Raw genomic sequence first — 27,160 nt, 5'->3', positions numbered from 1 at the left:
TAGAATGATTTCTAATGCTTAAGGCAACACACACACCCAGCCCCCGAACAATCACAATTAACCAATTAAGGTTCGAATCCGCGACCCTGCCGGAAATCGAACCCCTGGACCAAAGGCCAGCATACTAATCATTTACCCATGGAGCCGGACTAAACTCGTGCCCTCATCCTGAGGCGGTGCAGCTCTTTTCAGTCACACCCCCAATGGAGGTGAGGTGCATACTATTTTAACCACATACCAGTCCTCTTGCCATTTTTACATTTCTGTCAGTACAGGTGATCGAACTCGGGTCACCGAGGATGGCAGCTAATAGTGCTAACCGTTACGCTACGGAGACGGCCAGTGTTGTCCACTTCGGAGCTTCCAGGGAGGATACCACGAACTTCATGCAGCAAGAGAAGAGGCAGTGAACTGGCTAAATTCTCTGGACATTAAAGCATAAGTTACAGTATATTTCCATCCATTGATCCTTTGTCCGACTGTTGTTCTATCTGCTTTAAGTGTATATAGTTTTAAGTGTGTATAGTATATATATTGTGTATTACTGGTCGGCAAACAAATAAATCACTAGCAACAAAGTGAGACATCCCGTAATATGTCACAATTTACCATATTTCCTGTCCTCTTTAGACCTCGCTACTTCAGCGGAATCGTCCGCTGAATGTCCGTAATTTGGTCTCCAAGAACCACTAAATAAGATCTCTTAAAGATGTAAGTAGGACAAGAATTGCATATGAATGAGTGAATGCGGACTCAAGTGAAATAAAATTTGTTTGAAATAGTTTAATGCACTAAACATAAAAAATGGATAAGAAAAAATAAATTCCCTTAGATAACTCAATATAATTTCTACTACAATTAGTGTTATTTGCCATCAAGTGGCAAATAAGTCTAAAATCATTAATGTTGGAATCCGTGTGTCAGTTACATAAACACTACACTGTATATTTAGATAAGTTTGAACACACTCGACTATTTGCGACGTACTTAAACGTCGTGGTACATGAGATGAGGAACAGAAATATTCGCATATAAAATAAAACTAAGATTAAAATTAATCCCGATTAATTTGGGACATATAATCCACAAGAAAGCATAGTTTAAGATTTTTTGATACTCCCTGAAAGACACTGAAACTAATATGAGCCCGATCTCATAATCAAAAATGAGGATTGATCCTCTCAATCCCTAAAATGCGTAAGAACTTTCCCCCTTAATAATTTACAATAAAATTGCAACACGAACAATGAGACATAACAAACAACAACAAGAAACAAATCACAAATATTCCACTGGGTATGAAATAAACACACAAAATACACACTGGTCTTGAGGGATTGGTGATTTAATCACATCTCTGGGTCGTCTTCTGCGGCGACGTTCATTTACTCTACCTATACTGGGGGAATGGCAAAGCCATCTTTCCCTCGCTGTTTCAAACAATAACATTCATCTGTCTGCTGATACACATACTGCATCTACACAGTAAAGCCTCTTTCACACCTGCTTATCGTGAGATAGGTAATAGGTCCCCCTTCCTGTCTGACAGTGCCAGACAGCACTCAGCTGAGCCTACTCTAAACCCTGCGCTAGGGAACAGACTGCAGGCGCTTATGGACTCTGAATAGCACATAATAACATACCTCCTTGATCTGGAATAATTTTTCTCAGACTCGTAACTACGTGCTTGATCTAGCTTCAGCCCAACCAGAATGTACGGAATATACTCAGTAAATCTCTTTCCTCCGTGCAACGGACCCGGGTTCATGCCACATGCATAGCCATGTGTTAGCTTGCAGGAATTATTTCTTGTGCAACGTTGGGGTGTAATATCCTCAGCTTCTTCTGCATATCTGTAAAGCTCATGCACATTAACATAACACGCAATTCCTATTCTTTAGTCTTGCATTCGAGTAAGAGTCTCCCCATTCGATACTTACAGGACACCTCCGCCCTTTAATTTTCAATGATCCTAACTCCACAAGCTTCCATAAATTAATCCCCAATAAGAATAACACTACATGACAATAGAACAAAATTTAATCCTAATACCCTCGTAACCGCACACAAATGATTCAAAGCTAATAACGCAGAGAAACATGCATTAGTCCTAAGCATATTAAAATGATCGCCATTAAGGCATAATGAACGTATATTTACAAAGATAAATATGCGAATCTGAACTGTCCCTCTCTCATGCCAGAAAAAACATCTGTTCAAACTTATCTGTTACACTGCAACCTCACGGCTCCTCCATGCTGGACTGGGTATGGACTTAGGCCCAACATATCGCTAGCGTTGCCTTGAGCTGCTGGTCCTTGGTTCGGTTCCATAGTATGGTCCATTGCGCTGTCGCCTGCTTGAGCGCTGGTTTGTAGGAAGTTCTCGTGCTTAATCAGCTCTTGTTGTAGATTCCCGTGCCGCCATTAACTGCAATTTTACGCACACAATTAAGATGCCTGTTTGCGCATTCCCGTCACTCCTAGTTCAGCATATCGTGGGTTAGGATTGAAAAAAACATATGACATGTTCCCATCCGGGCTTATAGTTCGTTCCGTAGAGCTCCTAATCAAAAGTAGAAAGTATTTGTTAAAAATTTTAGCATGCATCTGTGCACTGATTTCTTGACCAAAGTTTATTAAAATATTACTTCGTAGCACCGTGTAATTGCTATTTCTCCAGGCTACGGATGAAGAAACTGACCATCACTATATATTCTAACACTGAATTTGTGTGATTGCTAAAAGCCCACGACGCACCCTACCTCATAGTCTGTCTTTCGATGAATCCCATCTCCTCTAATTTCTCCTTTATATGTTCTTGACAGAGAAACCACACACGAGGAATCCCTATGATACAAACACTTCTCCTTTGTGCAAATTAAAGCTTCGTTCCCACGCTCATCCCGCTCAAATCATCCTAAGAAAGGTAATTACACTTTTTACATCGGTTCAGCTAGAAGCACACAGTAAATTACTTCAAAATTTCCTGTGATTTTAACTTTGCCGAAATTTGTTCACATGAGTAATTATCGTCATATTTTCATACCTTGCCAGGCCTGCTTCATGCCGCGTTTCTTCTTATACGTGTGGTATCTCTGATTCCCCAGACAGTATTCGAATCGTTCTATCCTTTCCCTGCCTTCTCCGCTCTCTCACACATCTTGCCACGCCAAGTCTAGCTTGCCTTCTCCCCCTTCGAGCTCCAAGCTTCTTTTCTCGCCTTTCCAGTTTTGATTCCCGGTAAAAGCGTTCCTGACGCGTTAAATAATATCTATATCACATGAAACGATATGGTTCAATATATTGTACCGGTAAAAGAGCCCGACTCTCAGATTATATTTTAAAGTAAGCAAGTATATACTTCTCAGGGCAAAAACTGTGTGACTAGTAGCTAGGGCTCGGTACAGGAGGTAGGGTCCTATCTACAAGAAAACTTGGACTTTGACTGAACATGAGTTTATTCATATAAGACATGAAATTGCACATCACCTCCAGGTAGATATAAGTTGTCTTCCACATAGTCCTATAATATGGCTCGGATTCTCCAGTTCACCAAGTCGAGCAGGTTGGAACACGTTCCAGAAGATTCCAGGGACTCCGTACAGAAGCGAACTTTCGACGCCCAGGTTGAACCCCGATGATCCTGGTGATGTTGCAGATAATCATTTGCTACCTCAGTCCAATGTGACTGAGAGGGTTGATGTCTCCAAGGTCACTCGCAGTACTGATAAATCTGAGTTCATAAAAACCTTGGGTGATTAACCTATTAGCGAAGTCACTGGTTATTATTCGTCAAGACTTTAAAAATTTAACACTCGTAAAGTGATATGTCTCTGTATACGAGGATTATGAATAAGTTCACCACTAGCAAAGTCCTCATGTCTGAATAAATACTGGCAAAAAAAACACAAGTCCCTTCTCATGAAACTATGACCAAATTTAAAGTTCATCACTGGCGAAGGTAGAAGTCTTTGAATGAACACGGACGAAAAACACAGGTCCATCCACATGAATAAATTTATAGTCTATCACTGGTGAAATTTATAAGTCTTTGAATCAACACTGGCGAATGTACAAGTCTTTGAGTGAACATGGACGAAAAACACAAGTCCATCCACATGAATAAATTTATAGTCTATCACTGGCAAGGTATCCAAGTCTTTGAATAAACACAGGTGAAATCCTAAATTTATGTTTTAAAGACGTTGAATGAAGTTAGAGTTCATCACCGGCAAAGTTTATAAGTCTTTGAACCAGTACCGGCAAAATTACAAATTTATGCTTACGGGAACTTTGAGCACATTCAGTGATCATCACTATCAAAGTTTGTAAATCACTGTTTATTAGAGGAATGAGTCTCTTAACACTTGCAAATATTGCAGGTTCAATTTATGAAGAATTCGTTCTTTAACACACGTAAATAATACAAGTCCAATTATGAATTTAGCACACGTAAATAATACAAGTCCATTTCATGAATAATTGGAAAAATTCCAGTCTTGAACACCCGTAAATATTGTAAGTTCAATTATGAGGACTTAGAAAATGTTCTTTAACACTCGAAATATTGCAAGTCCACTTGAGAATACTTGGAAGAATTCGTTCTCCCACACTCGGAGAAAATACAAGTTCACTTTATAAATACTTAGAAAATTACAGAGTTCCTCGTCGGGACTGTCACTACACGACGATAGTAGCAGCGAGAGTGTCCACGCTGACTACTCAGCTGTAACTGAGTGAACAGGCTACAGTGGGCCCTCCTTTTATTCGATCCGGGACGTCTACGTCACAATACGGCTTGACTGAATATCTCCTGAATCCCTCGATGGATTTACTTGAAACTTGAGCATTGCGACGTTCAGGTGATCCCAAACAAGATGACATATCGCTCAAGCCGCTATCATAATTATTACGGGAGTTACAAAATTTTCCCCGTCGAACATTCGGGAAGATGTGACGTGGAATCTAGAATATACGAGTCCAGGCTGGGAACACGTGGTGTGACGGGCGGGCGGTCTAGCTAGCCCCTGTAGCTACGTCACAGCTCACAGCTGTCCTTCACTCGCTTGCTTGCCCCGCTGACGGTAAACAAACCAGGCGTGCTCAGAACATTACGCGTGATAATTAAATGTCATTTATACTCAAAAAATACTCATGTACAGGTCTTAACCGGTACAATATACATACGAAATAACTAAAATAATAATAATTTTAATAATAATAATAATAATAATCATCATCATCATCATCATCATCATCATGATGGCTGTTTTATAAACGTGATTACAAGTGGAAAAATCACACTCGGTTGTGGTTTCAGTCTATTATGGAGTTTTTTATTTAGCTTTTTCTTAAATGAATGCTTTGTTTTTAAGTGTTGTAAGATGACTTCCTTTAATGGACAGTGGGAGTGGTAAATTATATGACTGAAGAGAATTGAAAATCTTGAAAATAATTTTCTGTTTGTTTACAATTTACTTTCCTTCGCACCGACACAGATACGTTTTATGGCGACGATGGGATAGGAAAGGTCTAGGAGTGAGAAGGAAGCGACTGTGACTTTAATTAAGGTAAAGCTCCAGCATATTCTTGGTGTAAAAATGTGAAAGCATGAGAAACCATATTTAGGTCTGCTGAGAGTGGGGCTCGAATCCACTATCTGCCGAATGCAAGCTCAGAGCTGTGCGACCGAAAACCTGCAGCCGGTCGCTCGGTATTATGGCATTACAAGAAAGGAAAATAAATCTATCAGGTTAATTTATAAACACTGAGTATTCATCACCACGAGGAGTCAATTATACCCGTCAATATAATCAGTACTGTAAGAAACATGTTAAGAAATCAACATTACTTTCTGATTATAATGAACCTATTGGTTACGAGACAAAAAGCTGTCTTTGTTAGCCTGATTCTAACATTGGGATCATGCATGTAAGTTATGACCTGCCAACACGATGAATACGTATGCCTATATTCGTATAGGGCCTACTCTTTCACTGAATTTTCTGGACTTTCGTTTCCAAAGGCATGCCCATTCAGTGAAGGAAAAATGTCATCAATTATATCTCCTAAAACGTTAATTTCAGTCTTCGAGATAAGGTCCAAAGAATCTCATTCACGCCGACAGGGAAAAAAACTGCGAAGTCAGCGCAAATAGGCCAATCCATATGACAATAAGAGTCACCAAAATATTACTTTATACGAAAATAAATTTCAAGTAACACGCATGTGAAATGATATGCCGTTGCAATTTTTGAGACTGGCAGTTTTCCTTAATAGAAGTATAATACTTCAGTTTATCGGGAATCTCCAGTGGTGACAGTGTCCTCCTCCGTAGCGTAACGGTTAGTGTTATTAGCTGCCATCCTCGGAGGCCCGGGCTCGATTCCCGGTACTGCCAGAAATTTAAGAAAGGCAGGAAGGCTGGTATGTAGTTAAAATAGTACGTGCAGCTCACCTCCAAAGGGGGTGGGGGTGTGCTTAAAAAGAGCTGCACATCGGGATAAGGATACGAGTTTACATTTACAGTGGTGACAGTGCCAAACAATCCAGCTTTTACCAAACAGCGCGCTCGCTCAACTTCGCACGCGATTACAGCGCCAGTGGATATTTTACTTACTCTATGGTCTGGCCAACCGTCCATACCTTACATCACAGCCTGTACGGTTGCTAGGGTTACACTTCCGTCACGCTAAGTTCCGTAATTTTCAAATAGACCCCAGTCATAAGATATATTTATTTCAAAGAAACTTGCAAAATATTTTAGATTATTATATTGTAGTCCATAATGAAATTGGCGGGTAATACTGTGCTGACCCTTGTAGGCAGGGGAGAAGTAGTATTTCTGCTATACTTTGAGACGATGTCATTAAGGATAGATTAATTACTTTAGTAGAATGGATATGTCCCGGTTCCCGGTATATAAACAAACAGAGTTAGATTGCGCAGCGATTCAGTAATAAACATTGATTTTTAATACGGTGTTGATACCAATGCTTGGGCGTCCGTGTCACAGAAAATATTAAACTTGCTATGGATGGAGGGGCTGACATATTGGTGGGCTAAACACTCGTGCGCACTAAACAAATCCTGAAGTAGAAGAGGAGTCACTCGATGCCAGACACAATGGAACTTGCAGTTACAATACTTGCCGCTTCTGCAATCATTCATTTCTTCAGATAACTATGTATTTGTGCTGGAAACGTGACAAATATTGCAGCTCAGGCGCGGCTCCATAATACGATCTGTAGAGCTGCATAACCACCAGAATGAAAGATACAATATACAACGATTAGCGGTCCTATCCTTCATATTGAGTGTTTATGTAGGGCCAAAGATCGATACACATACAAATACTGGTGATCTGGCAACGCTGTTTAGATCTGTGAAGGATACAACATTATGAGAGCACACTTAATTACACATTTCTTCTGATAGGTGGCTAGGAGAAGCCCATAAGGTTCTGTATGAACTGTACGCCTTGCAGCACGGCTGGCCAATTCGAACGTGTGTCGCTAAGATCATAGAGTTAGAGATTAATTCACAAGAGGTAGCAACAACGCCACCGTCTGCATGTGTGAGAGAATCACTACAGCGAGCGAGCATGTTGAAATCTCAGCTGTTTCGCAAAAAGCTCCCTCCACTGTGCTCAACAGTGTAAATAGAGAACTTTTAAAACTGCATGGATATTGATATTTAAAATTCTTACATGTCAACATTCTCAGATACTACAGTATTGTTTTGATGCTTCTTGTCAGTAGAAATAAATCCCAGCTAGCTTAGATACAGAATAAATGCGTGAGAAAAGCTATTTGCTTTACGTCGCACCTACACAGATAGGTCTTATGGCGACCATGGGATAGGAAGGCCTAGGAGTGAGAAGGAAGCGGCCGTGGCCTTAATTAATTTACAGCCCCAGCATTTACATAGTGTAAAAATGGGAAACCACGGAAAACCATCTTCAGAGCTGCCGACAGAAAGATTCGAACCCACTATCTCCCGGATGCAAGCTCAGAGCTGCGAGACAATAACCGCACGACCAACTCGCCCGGTCGTGATAAAAGAGGATGGTTGTGATTAAGTAACACAAAGTCAATTTACTGTTTATGTTAAGTCTTCGAACAACGTAGTTTTGTGTAAATGGCCAGGACTTAAGCATAATTCTATCCAACGACCGAAAACGACCTCTCTCGTACGAAGCGAATGAGCGAGTGTCATGAATATGTTTCTCCGTAATGGTAGTGAATTAATCCGAGTTAGGTAGTCATGAAAATGAAAACAGGAACGTTAGTACCATCAGATGATATTCCCCCTCCATTAAGAAAGCCGGCTCACAAAGATTAATGTAGGTATGAGTGTGTTGATACTAGATCAACATTTTTCGATAAGTGGAAGAGAGTTTTTTTGTAACTTTTCCACTTTTTTTTTGTACACGTCAGTGTTATTTATATAGTCGATGTCCCTTGGAATCGGGGTCTTACATATTGAACGTCTACCTGTATACATTTTCGAGAACTTAACACTGATAGGACATGGTGTAAAGCGTTTCCACTGAGTTTGGGGACGGGCGCACATGAGCTCAGCTGGCACTTCCCTTATGCAATACGAATTTTGATGTGTCTATTACATTTACTGCAATGGACTGGGCGTCACAGAGCAGAACCTACAACATAATTCAGCACGAGCCGCCACTGCTACAGCTGATATCAGTTTTTTAGTCGGGATTCGTGTGCGGTGCTGATTCGGCAGCATGTGGGTCCAGTATTTTGCTTACCGGGATACATCACGTTACATAGGGTTAACGTAAACAGGCGTATATGAACTAGGTAGCCTGACTGCTTAGCTGAATGGTCAGCGTAACAGCCTTCTGTTTAGAGGGTCCCAGATTCAATTCACGGTCGGGTAGAAAATGTTTCCCATACCTGCTTAATTCCTCTAGTTCGGAGACTAGGTACTTGTATGCTTAGCAGACACACATCACACTACCAACCACCATAGACACACGCAGTAGTGAATACATCCTTCCAGGAAAAGATGACATTAAGGACAATCAGCTGCAAAACAGAGTGAAAACCGTATTTAATGCCATCATCAGAATAACTGGGAAAAAGTCATAAAAATTAAGTAAATGAGATAGTCTGGAAAATTTACACACATACAGATACACAGATTTCTCATAAACTAACGCCCACCACGTAAAATCCTTTGAACTTCATACCTAGGCGACTCTCCTTTATGCTATACATCAAAGTAATCCAAATATGCGATTCTCAAGTTTGGTAGTGGTAGTTCGAAGCCCGGTGACCTGGTTGATAATCTGCCTGGTAACCTGTGTTGAAGTGCGGTGTACTCTGGTCTGTGGCTAGGGATAATTAGTCATTAAGATGGATTTAAAATTCAAATGAAAACATATTTTCCTCTACTGTAAAGTATTCGCACATGGAACTAAGTTACTTATAATATCACCGTTGCAACTGAAAAAAATCGCTGTGTGAAATATTTTAGCTTAGAACTTTGGTCGGTAAGTTTCTGTCGTCTATCTTTCTTTCTTAATCCGTTCACCGTCCAGGGTTACTTCTTCCCTACTGAGCGAGGGTTCCCACTTCTACCGCATCAAGGGCGCGAGACTTATGTGCGGGGATACAACTTGGAGGTGGACCAGTAACTCACTTAGACGGCCTCACCTAGTATGCTGAACAGGGGCCTTGTGGGGGATGGGAAGATTGGAAGGGATGGACAAGGAAGAGGGAAGGAAACGGCCGTGGCCTTAAGTTAGGTACCATTCCGGAATTTGCCCGAAGGAGAAGTGGGAAACCACGGAAAACAACTTCAAGAATGGCTGAGGTGCGAATCGAACCCCTGTCTACTCAGTTGACCGCCCTTAGCTGAGTGGACTCCGTTCCAGTAATCATACCTACTTTTCATATTTCGTGGTAGAGCCGGAAATCAAACCCGGGCTTCCGGGACTGGCAGCTAATGACACTAACCACTACACCACAGAGGCGGACTTCTGTCATCTAAGGTTCAATACTGTGTGACAATTGCCAAAGTATTCTCTCTTCATAATATATGTGCTACAGGTCAGTATTTCTCCGAACATATTATCCTAAAGCGGTTTTCGCAGGCGCAACGACGATATATAATTCAGTGGTGCAGTCGTGTTGCCGCTGTACTTCTATTCTCAAGTCTGGGGGTTTCCACCTGGCTGAGATTGGTGGCATTTGAGAATGTTTAATTACAACTCCGTGACATTTTATTCGGGTACGTTAAAGAACTCTTGGGAAACATTATTCCGACCACACGATGTCTAATGAAATTTACTGCAACTCGAAGGACGACAAACTATTATTATTATTATTATTATTATTATTATTATTATTATTATTATTATTATTATTATTATTATTATTATTATTATTATTATTGGTATAGTGTGCCAGCCCCACGTTGTAGGGGTAGCGTGCTTGCCTCTTACCCGTAGGCCCCGGGTTCGATTCCTGGCCAGGTCAGGGATTTTTACCTGTATCTGAGGGCTGCTTCGACGTCCAACAGCCTACGTGATTAAAATTGAGGAGCTACCTGACCGTGAGATGGCAGCCCCCGTCTGGAAAGCCAAGAATAGCGGTCCAGAGAATTCATCGTTCTGTTCGCACGAAACCTCGTAATCTGTAGGCCTTCGGGCTGAGCAGCGGTCGTTTTGTAGGCCATGGCCCTTCGGGTCTGTTGCGCTATATGGTTTGTTTTTGTTTTATTGGTATAGTATCGGCCTCCGGATCCCAAGATTACGCGTTCAGACCTAGCATTGTTATTAAGACAATATTATTGACATAGATTAATAATTGAACAATAATGATAATCGCGCAGCTTCTGGTCGCACTTTGCCCTCATGCTGTCATGGTATTTGTATTCCATATTACAGAAGCAGCAAGCCTCCGTGGCTCAGGTGGCAGCGCGCTGGCCTCTCACCGCTGGATACCGTGGTTCAATTCCCGGTCACTCCATGTGAGATTTGTCCTGGACAAAGCGGAGGCGGGACAGGTTTTTCTCCCGGTACTCCTGTTTTCCCTGTCATCTTTCATTCCAGCAACACTCTCCACTATAATTTCATTTCATCTGTCAGTCATTTATCATTACCCCGGTGGAGTGCGACAGGCTTCGGCAGCCGATACATTTCCTATCCTCGCCGCTAGATGGGGCTTCATCCATTCCATTCCTGACACGGTCGAATGACTGGAAATAGGTTGTGTATTTTCATTACAGAATCAGGTTTGGAATAATTGGCACTGGAAATAAAGTGTAGGTATGAATATAAAAGAGTAAATTTGTGATATTTCTGAAGTTAAAAAAATAGGAGTTTTCTCCAAAATATCTCTCAATATGCTGAAACCGTTTGATTGTGAAACTCTATCCAGAAGTTGGGGAAGGTTACAGCTCATTTGACAATTTTAAAATAGCTTAATAACCTTGTCGATAGTTCATATATGATTACAGAATATAATATACAAATTCTCCTCTCTTTCCTGTGTGACCGAATTTCACATTATTTCGCTCAGCACAATGTAAAACTGGCCTTTACGCTTTAAAAATATATAGGCCTAAGCCAAATGACTGTTTTGTCTTGAATGATATTGTATTTTCCTGTACATTAAAATGTTCTAAATTATCTCGCAGAATTATAAATTAAATCCATGGCACTAAATCTCTGATGGCCTTGGCTCCCAAGCAGTCGCTGCTTAACCCAAAGACCTGACAATTACGAGGTGACGTGGTTACGCGAAGAATTCCTTTCCAGCTGTAAATCTTGGCTTTCTAGATCGAGACAGCTACCTCACCATCAGAAGCACTCAACTGTCTCAGAGTAGACTGTATAACCTCGAACCAACCATCAGATCCAGGTGAAAACCCTGGTCTGACCGGGGTATCACACCCGAGGCCTCAAGGTTAGCAGCAGGCTCGCTAACTCCAGCCTGAGGAGCCGGCTAGCTTGTAAATTTAATTAAGAGGTCAATCAATCAATCAATCAATCAATCAATCAATCAATCAATCAATCAATCAATCAATCAATCAATCAATCAATCAATCAATCAATCAATCAATACTGATCTGCGTTTAGGGCAGTCGCCCAGGTGGCAGGTTCCCTATCAGTTGTTTCCTAACCTTTCCTTAAATGATAGCAAAGAAAGTGGAAACTGATTGAACATCTCCCTTGGTAAGTTATTCCAATCCCTAACTCCCCTTCCTATAAACGAATATTTCCCCCAATTTGTCGTCTTGAATTCCAACTTTGTCCTGATATTGTGATCTTTCCTACTTTTAAAGACATCACTAAAACTTATTCGTCTAATAATGTAATTCCACGCAATCTCTCCGCTGACAGCTCGAAACATACCACTTAGTCGAGCAGCTCGTCTCCTCTCTCCCAAGTCTCCTCAGCCCAAACTTTGCAACATTTTTGTAACGCTACTCTTTTGTCGGAAATCACCCAGAACAAATCGAGCTGCTTTTCTTTGGATTGTTTCCAGTTCTTGAATCAAGTAATCCTGGTGAGGGTCCCATACATTGGAACCGTACTCTATTTGGGGTCTTACCAGAGACTTATATGCCCTCTCCTTCATATTCTTCTTACAACCCCTAAACACCCTCATAGCCACGCGCAGAGATCTGTACCCTTTATTTACAATCCCATTTATGTGATTACCCCAATGAAGATCTTTCCTTATATTAACACCTAGATACTTACAATGATCCCCAAAAGGAACTTTCACCCCATCAACGCAGTAATTAAAACTGAGAGGATTTTTCCTATTTGTGAAACTCACAACCTGACTTTTAACCCAATTTATTATCATACCATTGCCTGCTGTTCGTCTCACGACATTGTCGAGGTCATATTGCAGTTGCTCACAATCCTGTAACTTGTTTATTACTCCATACAGAATAACATCATCTGCAAAATGCCTTAGCTCTGATTCCACTTCTTTAATATCATTTTTATATACCCTATATAAGAAAACATAAAGGTCCAATAGGTTCGATTAAAACTATTTACTCAACAGGAGCAGAGACATTTCCATTCGGAACTTCATGTCATACGTTGTCGGCATACAAAATAATTATCGGGACATTTTTGGTGTTTACCCGTCAAAATTAATTAAAACTCAGCCATAGATTGTGCAACAGAGGTATCTGGGAGAGCAAATCGAAACCACCGAAACTAAAATTAATATAACTGGTTTTACGTTCCACTAACTATTTCGTTCACGGTTTTCGGAGAACCGTAGTTGCGGGAATGTTGTCCCATAAAAGTTATTTTACGTGCCGGTGATTATATTGACACGAGGCTGACGTATCTAAGCACCTTCTAATATCGTCGACCTGAGTCAGGATCCAACCTGCCATCTTGAGCTCAGAAGACGAGCGCTCTACTGAGTAAGGCACTCAGTCCAGAAAAATGCAGAAACTCACAAGCAGGCAGCTTAAATGGCGTCGAATTAAAATGCCTGCACACAGCTGCTGAGAACCATACGATTATAATAATAATAATAATAATAATAATAATAATAATAATAATAATATATTGTGCCTTATCTGGCGGGACCTAGCGTTTACAGTGCACTATGTCTTCTGGTATGGGCTAGAGCAATTTTGTTACTTTCATTGATCTGTCTCAGCTTTATCCTTGGCTTTGACAAAATGAAAGTGACTGAGGTATGAGTGATGCTAGTAATGCAATTCCGTCTGCAGCCAGTCCCTGCTATGAATGGTGTGAAAATATTGCTCATAGGGTCAGTTGGTGCATGCATTTCAGTGGGCTTGGCAGACTGATGTGCAATAGCAACTTCTGGCTCGGTGAGGAAAGCAACGGGAAACTACCTCACTCCTCATTTCCCTAGTACGCCTCTTCAGTGATGCCTAGGCCATCTATGACAGCTGATGGCGGAACTGTTGAGGATCCAACCAGCCTTTGGGCTGAGGACTAAACATACATACAATAATATATTATATTACTAGCAAGATACCCGTGCTTCGCTACGGTATTATACTGAAATTTATAATTGAATGCTTATCGTTTTATATATAACCCGCCGATATTCGCGATCTGACTCGTTTACTGAGAGATTACAGCAACGTTCCTCCAATTTTTCAATCGTTTTTCCAGCAATCGATTTCGTATTTCCCGGGCTAGGTCCAGGTATTGCACCCTGTCAGTTGGGTTCCTAAATCTTAGCCATGCTTTCCTATAAGCATTTTGAATGTGGATCAAATCCTTGAGGAGATCCGGCGTGGTGTCCTCCTAGGTGCCTTGGCGGCACTGAACCGGCGGCCGGACTGCAATTGTAGTCATTACCCGTCCAGGACCCGTTTCCCGCACGGTCCGCACATTTTGACGACGGTCCAGAACATTATTATTATTATTATTATTATTATTATTATTATTATTATTATTATTATTATTATTATTATTATTATTATTATTATTATTATTATTATTATTGATGTTCTGGACACCACAGCAAGATGCAAGACTTCTACTTGGCGGTAAATTATATCCGCTGCCATTGTCATTGATGACAGTATGACCAGCACCATTGTCGCCCGTAGGCAAGTGCGCAGGACTTCTGGCGATACGAATGGCATACTTCCGTGTATTATTGACCTTATTATAGAAGTGAACAATTGCACGGTCAATCTTATACCTATCGTTTATTTCAAATGTGTTTAAATTTCTTTTTTTTACGCCAGAATAATCTACTGTAATCTAAGAAGGTTCTCCAAAGGAAAAGATGGCTCTTGGAAACAAACCCAGGAAAGATTAAAAACGATCGGTTTATGATCAGAATAAGTCCATTGAAAATCGACAGTCATTCAACCGGGTCAGGAATGGAATTAATAAAGCCCCCAGCTAGCGGTGAGGATAGGAATTTTGCCGGCTGCCGAAGCCTGTCGCACTCCTCTGGAGCAGTGATTATTGAATGACAAATGAAATGAAATGATATTGGACAGTATTGCTGGAATGAATGATGACGGGGAAAACCGGAGTACCCGGAGAAAAACATGTCCCGCCTCCGCTTTGTCCAGAACAAATCTCACATGGAGTGACCGGGATTTGAACCACGAAACCCAGCGGTGAGAGGCCAGCGCGCTGCCGCCTGAGCCACGGAGGCTCCTTGTAAGTACATTAGGAACATAAAATCAATTGGTCACACCTCCGTTTTCACCCCACCGCGGTTATGTTGATTTAACGCCCCCCCCCCCAAAGAAAGAAGGCGTGTTTCTTTATGATTAAAGGAGATTCCAAATACCAATGTTTACGTGTGTTACCTTCAGGTTTGAGATTTAAATATTCCCATAAAAATAATTAACTTTTTTCACTTACTTTCACACTCCCCCCACCCCCTTAAGTGAATTTTCACGCAAAAAATATTTCTTTCTTTAATAGTAAAGGATCTTTTAAATAACGATAATCTTCAGATTTTGAGATATGTGTCCTCATGAAACGAATCCAACTCCTTTTCACACCCGCCCCCAAAGATGATTCCCCGATACCCCCTCCCCCAAAACGCGTCGTTTTATTTTTAAAGAAGATCTAAATACCACTTTTTACGTCTGTAACAACTTTAGATTTTATTAGATGTAAGTATCCTCTTACAATTAATTCAATTAATTTTTCAATTTTTCACCCCCCTCCCCCACCACCCACCCTCCATTCATTGGGTTTTCTGAGAATACCTGTTTCTTTACTTTAACAGGAGATTCCAAATACCAGATTTACGTCTGTAACATTTTACGTTTCTGAGATATACTGTAGATATAGCCTTTCTAAAAATTCACCCCAATTTGTCACTCCTGTTTAACCCCCATTAATTAGATTTTCCAAAAACAAAATAATACATGTTTCTGTATTTTGAAAGGAGATTCCATATACTAACTCTCTGGTCTGTAATGTCTTCAGTTTCTGAGATATAAGTATCCTCATTAAAGACATTCAACACCTTATTCACACTTTTCACCCCTCCTGTTGGGATTTACAGAAAAAAAAATGCATGTTCTTTTATTTTTAAAGGAGAATCTAAATATCAATTTGTACATCTGCAAACTTTTGACGTTTTGAGATATAGATACACTAATTTTTAAAATACACCCCCCCCCCTTTCACCCCTCACTATTTGGATTTTCTTAAAACAAAAACTACTTTTTTCTTTATTTACAAAGGTGATCCCAAATACCGATTTTCAAGTCTGTAACATCTCCAGGTTCTGAGATATAAGGATCCTTATTAAAGGCATTCAACCATTTTTCACCCATTTTCACCCCTCCTATTGGGATTTTCCGAAAACAAATATACGTGTTTCTTCATTTTGAAAGTAGATTCTAAGTACCAGTTTTTACATCTGTAATCTTTGAATGTTTTGAGATACAGATATACTCATTTTAAAAATTAACCCCCCCTTTCAACCCTCCACTATTTGGACCTTCCAAAAACAAAATGTACATGTTTCTTTATCTTTAAAGGAGATCCCATATACCTTTTGTCAGGTCTGTAATATCTTCAGTTTCTGAGATATAAGTATCCTCATTAAAGACATTCAACCCATTTTTCACTCCTTCTCACCCCTCCGATTGGGATTTTCCGAAAACAAAAAAATACGTGTTTCTTTATTTTGAAATGAGATTCTAAATACCAATTTCTACGTCTGTAAACTTTTACAGTTTCGAGATATAGATACACTCATTTTAAAAATTCACCCCTCCATTTCGCCCCCATTATTTGGATTTTCCAAAAACAAAAAATACGTGTTCCTTTATTTTTCAAGGAAGTTCCAAATTTAAATTTTCATGACTGTAACATCTTCAGTTTTTGAGTTATAAGTCCATCATAAAAGGTGTTCAACCACTTTTCCCCCTTTTTCACCCCCTTTCATGGTATTTTCCGAAAACAAAAAATACGTGTTTCTTTATTTTGAAAGGACATTCTAAGTACCAATTTTTACATATGCAAACTTTTAAAATTTTTGAGATATAGATACACTCATTTTAAAAATTCACCCCCCATTCAACCCTCCACTATTTGGATTTTCCAAAAACGAAAAGTACATGTTTCTTTATTTATAAAGGAGATCCCAAATACCAATTTTCAGGACTGTGACATCTTCAGTTTCTGAAATATAAGGATCCATATTAAAGGAATTAAACCATTTTTCACCCCTTTTCACCCCTCCTATGGGCATTTTCCGAAAACAAAAAAATACGTGTTTCTTTATTTTGAAAGTATATTCTATGTACCCATTTTTACATCTGTAAAGTTTGAAAGTTTTGAGATATAGATACACTCATTTTAAAAAATCACCCCCTTTTCACACCCCCATTAATTCGATTTTCCAAAAATAAAAAATACGTGTTCCTTAATTTTTAAAGGAGATCCCAAACACCAATTTTTAAGTCAGTAATATCTTCAGTTTCTAAGGTATAAGTACCGGTATCCTGATTAAAGGCATTCAACCACTTTTTCATCCTTTTCCCTGCTCCTATTGGGATTTTCTGAAAACAAAAAAATACGTGTTTCCTCATTTTCAGAGAAGACTTTAAATACCAATTTTTACGTCTGTAAACTTTGCAAGTTTTGAGATATAGATACAGTTATTTTAAAATTTCACCCCCCTTTTCACCCCCTTAGCGACATAATATCCAAAAATCCTCTCTTAGCGAGCACCTACATCTTAATATGAATATATCCCCAAAATTTCATTTCTTTATGTCCAGTAGTTTTGGCTCGGCGATGATGAATCAGTCAGTCAGTCAGTCAGTCAGTCAGTCAGTCAGTCAGTCAGTCAGTCAGGACAAGTTATTTTATATATATAGATATTATATTATATTATATATTATATTATATTATATTATATTATATTATATTATATTATATTATTATTATTATTATTATTATTATTATTATTATTATTATTATTATTATTATTATTATTATTATTTATCTGTTTACCCTCCAGGGTCGGTTTTTCCCTCGGACTCATTGAGGGATCCCACCTCTACCGCCTTAAGGGCAGTGTCATCTAGCTTCAGACTCTGGGTCGGGGATACAACTGGGGAGGTTGACCAGTACCTCGCCCAGGCGGTCTCACCTTCTATGCTGAACAAGGGCCTTGCGGGGGGATACGAAGATTGGAAGGGATAGACAAGGAAGAGAGAAGGAAGCGGCCGTGGCCTTATGTAGGGACCATCCCGGCATTTGCCTGGAGGAGAAGTGAGAAACCACGGAAAACCACTTCCAGGATGGCTGAGGTGGGAATCGAACTCACCTCTACTCAGCTGACCTCCTGAGGCTGAGTGGACCCCGTTCCAGCCCTCGTACCACTGTTCCAATTCCTTGGCTGAGCCGGGAATCGAACCCGGGCCTCCGAGGGTTGCAGCTAATCACACTAACCACTACACCATAGAGGCGGAAATTATTATTATTATTATTATTATTATTATTATTATTATTATTATTATTATTATTATTATTATTATTATATTTTCAGCCCTTTGGCTGAATGATCGGCGTAGTGCTGTTCAGTTCAGAGGGCCCTGGATTTGATTCCCTGCCGGGTTGGTGATTTTCACAATACAGTAGGTTAAATGGTTAGTTCGCTTGGTTCGGGGAATGGGTGTTTGTACTGTCCCCAACATCCCTGCAACTCACACAACACACAACACTATCTTCCACTAAAATAACACACAGTTTCCTACACGCGGCAGATGCTGCCCACCCTCGTCGGAATGTCTGGCCTTACAAGAACTGCACCATACTGGAAATAGCCATACAAAATTATATTATTATTAATAGCATATTAATTAACGTGTATATATTATATACGTAGTGCCCCCATGGTTCAGGCGGCAGCGCGATGGTCTCTCACCGCTGGGTGCCGTTGTTCAAATCCCGGTCACTCCATGTGAGATTTGAACTGGACAAACCGGAGCCGGGATAGAAACTTTAATTACACCAACATTTCCCAATATCATTTCATTTCATCTGTCTTGTCATTAATCATTGCCCCCAGAGGAGTGCGACAGGTTCCTATCCTCGTCTCTAGATGGGGGCCTTCATTCAATACATTCCTGACGCGGTCAAATGACTGGAAACAGGCTGTGGATTTTCATACCACATATGTATATGTTCATAATGACTTGGGTTTATACCTGACAGAGCCTCAATAACTTGTTTGTTTTATGTTTTTTTTTTTTGTTTTTTGCTATTTGCTTTACGTCGCACCGACACAGATAGGTCTCATGGTGACGATGGGGTAGGAAAGGCCTAGGAATGGGAAGGAACCGGCCGTGGCCTTAATTAAGGTAGAGTCCCAGCATTTGCCTGGTGTGTAAATGGGAAACCACGGAAAACCATCTTCAGGGCTGCCGACAGTGGGGTTCGAACCCACTATCTCCCGATGCGAGCTCACAGCTGCGCGGCCCTAAACCGCACGGCCAACTCGCCCGGTGCCTCAATAAATAATTAAATAAAAACTGCATATAAACACGAAGAAATCCACACAGATAAACAAACCAGAGCACCCTGTCGTAGATTCGTCCTTCACTGTCTTACTTTTAAAACCACAACCAGAACGTTTAGCGAGGGAGAAAGCAGAGTTCAACGCGTGGGAACAAGGCGATGATATTCTCTTTCTGGGAAAGTTACCTCCGGTTACTGAGATATGCAGCTGTCAATGTTGTCTTGTCAAGCCTCACTGAACACAATTCAGTTTTCTAGAGCAACGAAAAGTGAAATGTTTTTGTTCTTGTTTCAGATTGCGGAGTGAGCAACGTCGTCAACCATCGGCAGCCTCGTAACGTGTCGTCATCGCCGGTAAAGGGCCGTATTATTAACGGCAAGCAGAGCCGCAAAGGGGCGTGGCCATGGCAGGTGAGCTGACTCATCTATGTTTGTCCCGCTACCTTTACCTCATATACCGGGTGGGAGATCCCCGCAGCCTGGTCCCCTCGCTACGCCCCGAGTTGACTGAACCGGAAGTTACGTAGTGGTGACGTCATGCAAAGATAATTTGTCACTTTGTCGCGCCAGATTCAAATACTTCTCGAGTCATTCATTCAATGCTCGTGAGTTCGGCTCCTTGGTTGAATGGTCAGCGTAGTGGTTTTTGGTTCAATGGGCCCGCGATTTGATTCCCGGCTGGGTCGGGGATTCTAACCACGTTTAATTAACATTCCTCCAGTTCGGGGGCTGGGTGTTACTGATAGTCTTAACACACATCTTCATTTATATACAACATATCACGCTACCAACCACCGCAGAAAATGCAGTAGCAAATACATCCTACCACGTAAAGTTGGCGTCAGAAAGGGTACCCGGCCGTAAATCTAAGCTTAATCTACGTGACAACCCGAGGTAGCTAGGAAGAAGCTAGGGAAGAAGAAGAAGATTATATGCTCGTCACGTCCGGCTCCTTGGCTGAAAGGCCAGCGTAGCTGTTTTCGGTTCAGAGGTCCTGGGTTCGATTTCCGGGAGAGTCGGAGATTTTAACCTTACATGAAAATGAAAATGAAAATGAAAACCTACAACCTGTTTTCCAGTCTTTGACCGGGTCAGGGATGCAATGAATGAAACATATATAGGCTGTTATTACAATGGGGTCGCCACTCCCAAGGTGATTTTTATTAATGAGTGATAAATGCTATGAAATGATAATGGAGAGTGTTGCTGGAATGAAAGATGACAGGGAAAACCGGAGTACCCGGAGAAAAACCTGCCCTGCCTCCGCTTTGCCCAGCACAAATCTCACATGGAGTCACCGGGATTTGAACCACGGTATCCAGCGGTGAGAGGCCGACGCGCTGCCGTCTGAGCCACGGAGGCTCCTTAACCTTACATATACTCTCCTATTATTCGACTCCTTGGCTGAATGGTCAGCATCGAGGCCTTCGGTTCAGAGGGTCTCGGAATTGATTCCTAGCAGAGTCGGGGATTTTAATCACGTATTATGCCTATTAATTCTTCTGGCCTGGGGACTGGGTGTTTATGTTTCTCCTAGCACTCTCCTTTTCACATTCACACAACACACCGCACTATCAACCACCACAGAAACACACATTGCGAATGCATCCTTCCACACAGGGCCGGCATCAGGTAAGACATCCGGCCGTGAAACAAAGCCAAATCCACAAGTATGACACAATTCGCACCCACGACCCGACAGATGTGGGAAAAGCTGTTGAAGAACAATAAGAACTCGTCTTCATTAATGATCCCTGGAATGTCCTTCCTGGAACCTGTTTCTAAGATAGCATAGTTATATATGAAGCTACTGGTATCAAATGGACCAATCTCCAATTTTCGTCAAAATTGAGTTACTAACACCCTTGTATTGTACTACTAGCCCTCTACTAATCTATGTTGTTTGCTTTTTTGCCGAAAAGAAAATTGTTACCGTTTCAGGGCATTCAAGTACGACGTTGCTTTCAAATAGAACAATCTTCACCATTTGTTTGAATCAAGAGGAACAATCTCCATAAGTACCAATCACCTCTTTCCGTTCCGGTCATGTGAATGCTGTTGTATTGTTTCAGAGGAGTTATAAAGTCAGACTGTCTTACTAATTTGTCTGATTTGTAGTTATATTTGAGGTATATTCGGTGTTTTGAAACTATATGAAGGTGCATGAATATATTACATTACCAAAACAAGCTGTAACCTTCTTAGTAGTGTTCCGTGATTGGTACTGTGCCCTACAATACCCTGGTTGCAGTCAAGCAATTGCTGAGAACCAACCAGGTGTATTATAGTGGATAACTTACTCACCAAACGATGAGTAACCTTGACACATAGCTTACCTGAATAGTAAATCCTCTTCTGCTTCACAGCATAACTCAGTCGGAGAAAAGGGGGTAAGTGGGTAAAAATGGGTCAGCGAAACCAAAAAAATATGAAGAGGAATTTTGCTATCAAGATATAAACTAACACAAGCTAAAATAATAAAATGTGTGAGTTGCAAATTTTGGTTAAAATAACCAAATTGTTTTACAAAATGAGAGTAAGATGACTAACATATAAATGAATAACAAGTTTGTACAATGAATTCTTCTTCCGTTTATACTAACATACAAATTATGATCTTCTATCGTCGTCTGCGGAAATGACGTGAAAAGTCCGCACCCCCCAAACATAGATGCTTCGGGGGTCTGGATTTTATAAATAGACGGGCTAGCCAACCGGCTCGGCTGTAAATGGGCCCCTTTAGACAGAGACTTTATTGTACAAGCCAGACATGTAGAGAGTTTCCGTAGCAAGTGACGTCAGTAACCTTCCCCTTTTGCGAGCCTGTGAGCCAGCTCGACTCGAGCGCCACTCTGAACCGCGGTGATTTACGAGCGGCTGACAAGTTGTAAACAAACCAACAGGCGAACTTCCAGCCATTTCAATATTAGCCCCATTCAAGATCACCAGGCCCTCTTATAATACAACTCACGTGTAAGTACAACACATATTCTTATTCATACAGTGCGAAACACAGCACTCTAAATTTATTCATAATTCAAGCTCACCTAGAGCCTTTATTCCATAACTATAATTTCACTTCATATGCCTGCATTCATTGCGCAAATTAGGGCTCTTATCTATCGTTTCTGGGCTTCTCAAATACATGTTCCTCGTTTCTGATTTATTTATGCGTGCGTTCATGGCAAACTCGAATTCGTGCAAAACCCCAGGTGCATTAAGGAACTATAGAAGGTCTTATAGCAGTACGTCTGCCAACAAACGACTTATCTCTAACATGCTTTATGCTTTCTAGCTAGGCCCTTAGACTCTTGGTCTATCTATAAGAAACTTTAGACTGTGCAAGTCTCCTGGTTGATGAAATCACAACTACCCTTTTATCAGTGACTGAAGGCATTATGTACAACAGTCATGACACAAATGAAAGCAAATAATGAAATCTAGCATGCAAATTAAACTATTCTAATCGTGTGGGTCCTGGGCATAAATTTATGTACAGGTGCCCGAGGACACATTTATTATTTACATGTTAACTTCAAACGTAAATTTACATGTTTAAACAGTTGAAGCTATCCTATCTCTGCTCCAAGCTGAGAAACTAGACTTTGTCTGCCCTGCATTCTGCAATTACACCTGAGCAGTTCTCCTTGTGGACATGCGACCTAGTAAGCCATGGTAATGTTGTGGATGGAAGGCAGCAGTCCGGGGTTCGTGACTGGTGTCATCACGAGACTCTGCGTTGTTCCGCTTGATGCTCGTGCTGGTGAGTTGATCACCGCCATCTCGTTGTTTACGTTGCCTCGACTGGATGCGATGTAGGCGGGTCCTTGTTCGCTGCCTCGCTGCGGTGAAGGATGTCCCGTTATTTGCACGTACCACAGCTCCCAGCGTGATGAATTTTTAGTATCAGGTGAATTCGTGATGTTAGAGAACTGCAAGGAAAACCATGTTATTACGTATTCTTATTTCGATGCCTAGGTTCCCTTCTTGTCTTCTAACTCATTCCCTTAGCTATCTACTGTCATTGAAGTTTATCTTTATGAAACAGTCACACGATTCCCAGTAGAAATTGAACTTATAATTGACCAAGATTAATCTGACATACTTGAAACAATACTGTCTTTCCGAGCATACACTAACTTGTAACGCTAATTGAGAACACGTTAGCATCAGATTGTTACATACAACTTTGCGTGGAAAAGTTAATGCCAAAGAAATATTTTTAAGAAAACAAATTCAGTCAGTTTGCTGTATAAAGTTCCTATTTACATCTCACAAGATTGTTACTTACATGTCACCAGGACAATGCAGTCTCTAACTGCGATGCGTTGAGACAAAGGCTCTCTTCTCGTCGTTGAGTAGCCGTCAGGCATGAACACCTTTCAGTCAGCGATGCGCAGAGCGAATACTCCTCGCTTTTTTTTTTTTTCGGGGGGCCCCCGAAGCCCGCTCCCCCCGCGTGACCAACGACTCAATCTACATGGCCTCCGACATGCTATTATTTCTAAGAAGAAGAAAGAGATAGCAGGGAAGAGTGGGAAGTAATACAAGGAGTATCTGCCTGTTTCCATGTCAGACACGCTACCAGGCGATATTGTATTAGGTATATGGTGTTGAAGTTTGGTATTGAAGGGTCAGGGAAAAACCACATAGGCAGAAAGAAGAAAGAGCCTACATGTAAAACATGCAAGGATGTGGGCTGGGAAAAGACCAGAGGTTGTGTTAGTTAGGAACAGGTAACATGCACAAAACATAAACCAATTCCTTGCCATTCCATCGTCTGGGGATCAGTCCGTCTGGGCACTGCTGTGACTAGCACGGTCCTTGCCGGCTGCGGAGCCATGCGTCAAATACCACTAGGGCCTGTCGCACGACTCCACCTCCTTGGGGTACCTCGTACCCAGTCTCCGATCCCGGAGAGTGAGGCCAAGCCCGCCGAGGCGGGGGCCTCCTGGAAGGGGGTGGGTCATGGCGCCGGGCCTCCTTCCTCTCTGCCCGCGCCATGGCCCGGTAGACAGGGCAACTGCGATGGGAGGCCGGGTGGCCCCCCGAGCAGTTGGCGCACACCGGCGCGTCTCTAAGTGCTGCGCAGGCCGTGTAGTGGTGATCACCACCACAACGGTTGCACCTCACCTCGAGCCCACAGCTGACCTGACGGTGGCCCCACCTCAGGCAGCGGAAACACTGCAAGAGCTGCTGAGGGGGACGTTTTATTCTCACCTGACTGCCGCTACCCGCTGAGGTCCTCTCCTGATTGGCTCCTCGGTTGACTGCTGTCCTGGGAGCAGTCCTGGGTTGCGGCCTGGCGGTCCTCTCCTGGTGAGCCAGCGACGCCTTCTGCTTCCTGGTGCGGCGTCGTCTTCTTCTTCTTCCCGGGGGTTGCTTCTCGACGGGGGAAGAGGCCTCGTCCTGGTGGCCCTCCTCCCGGCCTGATGACCCCAGGGCAGCTGATGGCTCTGCTGCGTCGCCGTCTTCTTCCTTCTCCTGGCTGGCGGCAGCGGCGTCGGTCGGTGCTAACGCCTGAGTGCGTTCCCTGTCCTGTGGGGCGCACATCGAGGTCTGCAGCTCGACAGACATGCTGGCAGGCTGGGCCTGGACAGCAGCCTCAGAACGCCTGGGGGCGTCCTCCTCCACTGAAGTCGCACAGTCGCGGCGCCAGGGGGCGTCATGCCCCACCTCCGTGATGGCGTCGCTGGTCGCCGGCTGGGTGGCCAGGACTAGGTCGGTATTAACCGCCCTATTCCTTAGCCTCCTCGGCGTCTCCCTGGTCTCCGTCGCGGCCCTGACTGCGCCGGTGTTCATCCCTGGCACGCCGTCCCTCCCTGGTAGACGGATGACCTGGAACAGAGTAGAAAGCTCCTTCTCTGCGTCGCGCATCCGCTCCTGGTCGTGATGCCGGATAATGAGGCCTCCTGGTAGGAAGCTCTCGATGGCCATGGTTGTCGAGATGATCCTGCCTCCTCGGCGAGGGCGCCGCATTCTGTCCAGGACGAGGCCCCGTTCAGAAATTACAGGGCGCCCCGGCCTGTAGTATACGAGCAGCGCCTCGTACTCCGGATCGGTGTGGCCTTCGGAGAAGAAAAAGCCATCAGGGGGGTCGCACCCGTCCCTGTACGGCTCCGTCTCCACCTCGATATCCGGCTCCGGCTCGGGTGCAGGCGTCTCGTTGTCCTCCGCTGTCCAGCAGTAGTCCGGGGATCGCCACACGTCCGTCTTCTTCATCCTGGTCCTCCTGAAAGAGAATAAGAATAAGCGAGCACTGAGAAGTGCTCAGCTCAGACAAAAGCTCTTTCGAAGTCGTACTAATAAGTACAGCTGCCTGGTTAGCACTTGAAAGTACTGAGCGCCTGGCAAGGAGAGAGAAAGTGGAGCGACAGGCACGTACGACCTCTCGCTACGACAGTCAGCTGCTCCTTAATACTCCTCGCGTCCTTGCGGGCTCTATTTATGAAGGAGCGTTATCCACGCCCGCGAGATCTTCTTGTGTGGTCCACTCGAAAGCGTGTACGCGGAGATGGAAATTCTCTCACGGTACTCGAGATAATTATTCATTAATTCGTTGAGATTACCGGCATGTAGCATATCAAAATGCGCAGAAAATTATGCTCATTCCAACTATTATTTCCAAATCTCGCTATTACTCGTGTGGGCGGAAATAATCAATGAGTTTCGTTTCCATCCAAGCTGAATTCCCCGCGGTTTCTCATGAAGTTGCTAGCGTCGGACGCTATAAGATAAGTGGTTAGCGTGGGTTCATAAATTTAATTGTTCATGCTGGACACTTCAGCTCGCTACTGACGCTCTGCTCTCTAAAAGAGCGCGCAATGTCGCGTCCTATTGCACAATAATATGAAATGTAATGTCCTTCCTTTGTGGTATCATCGGCCATATAATAATTGTCTCTATTAGACCATGAACGGAACGGTTCAATACAATGCCACAAAAGTTGACACTTGCGAGGAAATGGACCGTGGATCAAACGAAATGGAAATCAGTTGTTGCTAAAAATCTGAGACAATAATAACCTGTGCAGAGGAGGAGGAGAAAGAGGAGGAGGAGGAGGAGGAGGAAGAGGAGGAGGGGAAAAGATGAAAAACATGGAAAGCAATTTCAAACAAAATTTTATGTTAGGAACAGTAAAAGTACAAAGGTTCCTGTATGTCAGCAAGCTTTTCTGAACACCCTTCATGTCTCCAGAAAGCGTGTTAATACTATAGCTAAAACATATGCACGAATAAGTAAGCCCCCTGTTGAAAATCGCAGGGATGATAAGAAGACACAAATATTCTGACCAAACAAAGGAAAGCCTTGTGAAATTTATATCTTCCTTAGTGTGTGTTGAATCACACTATTGCCGTAATTAGTCAACGCTGAGAATGTACTGGCCTTATGAATTAAGTGTTTTTCCGCGTAGATAATACTACCCGTCACTTTTGTAACAACATTAAATAAACGTACGGTATAGTGTCATTCTTGACCTTTCAATTTACTGTAAAGTATATAAATAATATTTGAATGGTATTTATACTCAAATAATGAGTGTATATATCAGAACTCTGTATTTTATTTACAGAAAGATCAATCTCCATGCATGTTGATATCAAGAAAGAGCAATATCCACGAAAATCGTTCAGGTTGTATCAACAGGCACAAG

The 27,160-nt window shown here is 42.2% G+C and overlaps 1 protein-coding gene across 1 annotated transcript in view; it reads left to right on the top strand.

The window, feature by feature from the left end:
* The first annotated feature begins 299 nt into the window (after positions 1-299).
* The window catches only part of LOC136866711 (chymotrypsin-like elastase family member 2A), a 172,864-nt gene continuing 146,003 nt past the window's right edge, over positions 300-27,160 (top strand). Inside the window, exons 1-4 of the mRNA XM_068226817.1 lie at positions 300-406; positions 7,440-7,578; positions 11,815-11,941; positions 19,802-19,917. Coding sequence (XP_068082918.1) covers positions 300-406; positions 7,440-7,578; positions 11,815-11,941; positions 19,802-19,917 — 489 coding nt within the window. The remainder of the gene's footprint in view (positions 407-7,439; positions 7,579-11,814; positions 11,942-19,801; positions 19,918-27,160) is intronic.

The sequence above is a fragment of the Anabrus simplex genome, chromosome 3, assembly GCF_040414725.1.
Source record: "Anabrus simplex isolate iqAnaSimp1 chromosome 3, ASM4041472v1, whole genome shotgun sequence".
Lineage (NCBI taxonomy): Eukaryota > Metazoa > Arthropoda > Insecta > Orthoptera > Tettigoniidae > Anabrus > Anabrus simplex.
Note: the sequence above shows the minus strand (reverse complement) of the source record. Positions and strands in the feature narration are given on the sequence as shown.